This window comes from Pangasianodon hypophthalmus, chromosome 12 (assembly GCF_027358585.1).
Source record: "Pangasianodon hypophthalmus isolate fPanHyp1 chromosome 12, fPanHyp1.pri, whole genome shotgun sequence".
NCBI lineage: Eukaryota > Metazoa > Chordata > Actinopteri > Siluriformes > Pangasiidae > Pangasianodon > Pangasianodon hypophthalmus.
The window spans coordinates 824,187-828,772 of NC_069721.1; the positions used below are offsets into that span (position 1 = coordinate 824,187).

Below are 4,586 nucleotides of genomic sequence, written 5' to 3' on the forward strand. Positions count from 1 at the left end.
TCGAGGCATTTTTTTTGTTGATTTTTAAACCTTTTTTCAGGTTAAAATCTGCATGAAGACATTTCTATAGATATAATAATACTAATACTCTAGTTATTAATGATTAATTAATAAATTAATTCTATAATCTGTCATTTATTCTGTTAAAATGTGTTTTTTCCTGCTACATTTCTGTGTTTATTTTGTGCCGTGATCATCGCGATGTTCAAAATTAAGAAGTTCGATTCAGTGTGAAGGTTTTCTTACGACAGGAAATGACATCACAGGACTGATGGTGTGTCTGTGCTGTGAATTCTGTATATTTCACACATCTCTCAGGTAATTATTGTCTTTTAGTCCTTTATGTCCATATCTCTCCTTCGACAACAGGAAACAGGAAATGACATCACATCACACACACTCCTGCTTTTGCATAACTTCAAAATGTGAACAAAATTTTTTGGTTAAAGAAATTTAGATTTTTGTGCCGCAATCCTCATGATATATCCTTAATTAAACCAAGATGTGGATGTGTTTATAAAACAGGAAGTTACATCACAGACCAGCTTCCATTTGTCCAATCGTGTGTGTCAGAGATTCCTTATGAACGCCTGCATCTTTACCATCTGTAACAACCTCAGAAGAGCAAATCTCAGGTGTTTCTGTAATCCAAAGACCATCTAAAGTTCCTCTTTAGTCCTAACTAAAGTCTTCTCAGCAGGAAATGATGTCACAGACCAGCTTCCTTTCCTTGATTCTCCTTGACATATTGTAGTTTCTTTATTATAGTATTTCTTTTACACTTGCATGGACATTTCAAAAAAAAAAAAAGCAAAATAAACAGAAATTGTTCCAACGTACTGCTTAAAAAAAAAAATCAGGTACATAGCTTGATTAAAAAAAATGTTAAATTTTAATTTTTGTGTTACTGATCACACAGAAAGCCATCAACAGAAACGTGCTCTTACATTTTCCTACATTTCAGACATTATGAGTTTGATTTATATTTCCTTATTTTTAATGTAATCTGTGAAATATCTCCAGTTGTCTAACTCACGTCTCTGTGTTCAGCAGTGAAGGAAAAACCCAACAGTAATACAGAGATATGAAGAGAAAGAAAAAAAATAAAGTGCGTCATCGGCGTGTCCGTACACGATCACATCACTGAGCAACAATCCGAAGAGTTTAACGTAAACAACACAAAGAGGAGTTAAATCTGATGTGTAAATCACACGACACGTGACCATCAAAGTCCATCAAAACTTCTTCTTAGGGATTTTAGTCCAACCATTTAATCAGGAAGTTTAGTCTGGGGGTTTGAGATTTCTGGAAATTTCTTCTCCTTCGAGCCCCAAAAAAAATCACAACAAACACAAAAAAAAAAATTTCAATAATAAAAATGTAAAAAATCAGTAAAGTCTCCGGCCGGCTGCATCCTCACGGCCGTTCCGAGTGAACAAAAAAATCTTTATAAACTTATTTAGTCCTTTTAGTATCGACCTCCTTCTCACCAAATAATCAGAAATAAATGCAAACGTTTCAAATTTCCTTAATAAAAAGTTAATAAATATATCGAAGTAATGGTAATACATCAAAGCTTCCGAAAAAGGAGAAAAAAAAATATTGTGATGTATACGTTTAAAAAAAGTCGTGGTTTTATTACCAACTCGCTCGTCTGAGATGCGAAAGAATTCAGCGCTAAAAAAATAAAGTCAATAAATACATCTGCTCTCGTGCTTCCGGACGCCGGTAACGTACACCTTAATCAAACCGATATCAAAAAAAAACATCAAACAAGTTCCCGCTGTGGACCGAGAGGTCACGGGGTCGCGACCCCTACATCAGCGTGCAGCTCTTGGCTCGGTCTTTGCGCCGCTCCATGATCTCGGAGCGCTGAGGATTCTGGGAAGCGCGTTTGAGACCTCGCCGTGATCCGGAGCGCTTCAGTCGCTGGGTGTCGTAACCGATAGACGTTACCGTGGCGATGTGGAAGACGTCCCGCACGCTGTCCTCCGAGTTTTTGGACGTGCACTCGGCGTAGGCTGCGGCGCCGATCTGCCGCGCCAGAGAAGTGCCCTAGATAGGGAGCAGGAGAGAGTTAACACTCGGGGAAATAATTTTTTTTCAGTTCGTCGTCTAATCTAATAATCTAGTCCAGTAGATTGGATTTTAAATTAAATACCGAGGCACTGAATGTTAATGTTACCGCTTTTTAAAAATTAAACATTTTAAATGTAAATTAAGGCGAAATCTGAGGCGATGATGCGCTAAACTGTAAAATAAAACAAAGAAATGATATCAGAAAAGAAAAAAGAAAAAAAAAAAGTATTTTCACTGAGGTATCGCTGAAATCATGGCTCTCCAGTTCACACGCAGGAATAATGCTCTTCTCCAATGCTACTTAGCGAGCTAGCTTCTTTAAACATTAACAACTATATATCATTAGCTTAAGAGGTTAATATATGAACATCATGCTAGCAGTCTGTCCTACATTATTACTATATGTTTAGCTCTATAAAACACTGCACACAGAAGTGTTCTGATAAAACCCCGTGTAGCTAACTTTTAGCTAGCGTTAGCAGTAAAGACTTTAACATTTAGAAATATTTCTAAATAAACATCTTTCAGAATAGTTCATAGCGTTAGCATAAAAGATTATGAACTTGTTTGAAATGTGTGAGTAAATATTATTATTGTTTTTTAAATAACAATAAAAAAAAATCCTCTCAGAAATTTTGCCTGGTTCAATTATGTTAGCTAACTGACTAGCATTAGCACTTAAGGACATTTATAAAAAGAACTTAAAATAGCTGTGATCATATGAGACAGCTGGCTAGTGTTAGCGCTAAAGATTAAAAAAATTATTAAATATAACTAAAGATTCCTCTCAGAAATCCCGTCAGGTTAGCTTACGCTACCTAGCAGCTATTATTAGCAATAATTGTGTGAAACACATATGAATGTGATATAAAAATCCTCACAGGTATCCTGTCATGTCAGCTCATGTTAGCTAGTGGCTAAGTTTAGCAATAACAATGAGAATTATCTAAGAATATGGTGTAAAAATCCTCTAAAATATCGTATTAGGTTAGCTCAGGTTAGCTCAGGTTAGCTAGAGGCTAATATTAGCACTTATTCTCTCAGAAATCCTGTGTAGTTAGCGCATGGTAGCTAGCGACTACATTTTAAAAAAAATTGATGAATATGATGTAAACATCTTCTCAGAAATCCTGCCTAGTTAGCTCGTTAGCTAGCGGCTACTGTTAGCATTAATGAGAAGTGAATGGGAGAGCTACGGTATTGAGAACAGGAATGCAAATTAAACGTGGGTGCTCAGTCTAATTAACTGTTAATTATTTAGACTTTACACCTCATCAACACACACACACACACACACACACACACACACTTCACTCTGCCTTAAAGCCATAAAATCTCTGGACCTCAGAACGTTTCCTCATTAAATCCATGAGAAACACTGAGGTATTGTTAGCGACAGCAGGGAGGGAAACACGTTATTAAACACTAAACCTCTACAAAAGCAATCAGACGGGTGAGCAGATGTGACTGAGGGTCTCAGTGTAGTCTCAATGTAATCTCAGTGTAGTCTCAGTGTAGTGTCTGTAGTCTCAGTGTAATCTCAGTGCAGTCTCAGTGTAGTGTCTGTAGTCTCAGTGTAATCTCAGTGTAGTCTCAGTGTAGTGTCTGTAGTCTCAGTGTAGTCTCAGTGTAATCTCAGTGTAGTCTCAGTGTAGTCTCAGTGTAGTGTCTGTAGTCTCAGTGTAGTGTCTGTAGTCTCAGTGTAATCTCAGGGCAGTCTCAGTGTAGTGTCTGTAGTCTCATTGTAGTCTCAGTGTAGACTCAGTGTAGTGTTTGTAGTCTCAGTGTAGTGTCTGTAGTCTCAGTGTAATCTCAGTGCAGTCTCAGTGTAGTGTCTGTAGTCTCAGTGTAATCTCAGTGTAGTCTCAGTGTAGTGTCTGTAGTCTCAGTGTAGTCTCAGTGTAATCTCAGTGTAGTCTCAGTGTAGTCTCAGTGTAGTGTCTGTAGTCTCAGTGTAGTGTCTGTAGTCTCAGTGTAATCTCAGGGCAGTCTCAGTGTAGTGTCTGTAGTCTCATTGTAGTCTCAGTGTAGACTCAGTGTAGTGTTTGTAGTCTCAGTGTAGTGTCTGTAGTCTCAGTGTAGTCTCAGTGTAATCTCAGTGTAGTCTCAGTGTAGTCTCAGTGTAATCTCAGTGTAGTCTCAGTGTAGTGTCTGTAGTCTCAGTGTAGTCTCAGTGTAGTGTCTGTAGTCTCAGTGTAGTCTCAGTGTAGTCTCAGTGTAGTCTCAGTGTAGTGTCTGTAGTCTCAGTGTAGTCTCAGTGTAGTCTCAGGGCAGTCTCAGTGTAATCTCAGTGTAATTTTAGTGTAGTCTCAGTGTAGTGTCTGTAGTCTCAGTGTAGTCTCAGTGTAGTGTCTGTAGTCTCAGTGTAATCTCAGGGCAGTCTCAGTGTAGTGTCTGTAGTCTCATTGTAGTCTCAGTGTAGTGTCTGTAGTCTCAGTGTAGTCTCAGTGTAGTCTCAGGGCAGTCTCAGTGTAATCTCAGTGTAATTTCAGTGTAGTCTCAGTGTA

At 38.1% G+C, this 4,586-nt stretch overlaps 1 protein-coding gene across 1 annotated transcript in view; it reads right to left on the reverse strand.

Annotated features, from left to right (window-relative positions):
• LOC113535267 (rho-related GTP-binding protein RhoN) overlaps positions 1 to 4,586 on the reverse strand; it is a 17,256-nt gene continuing 12,670 nt past the window's right edge. The window contains exon 5 of the mRNA XM_034309267.2: positions 1 to 2,055. Coding sequence (XP_034165158.1) covers positions 1,816 to 2,055 — 240 coding nt within the window. The 3' untranslated portion in view covers positions 1 to 1,815. The remainder of the gene's footprint in view (positions 2,056 to 4,586) is intronic.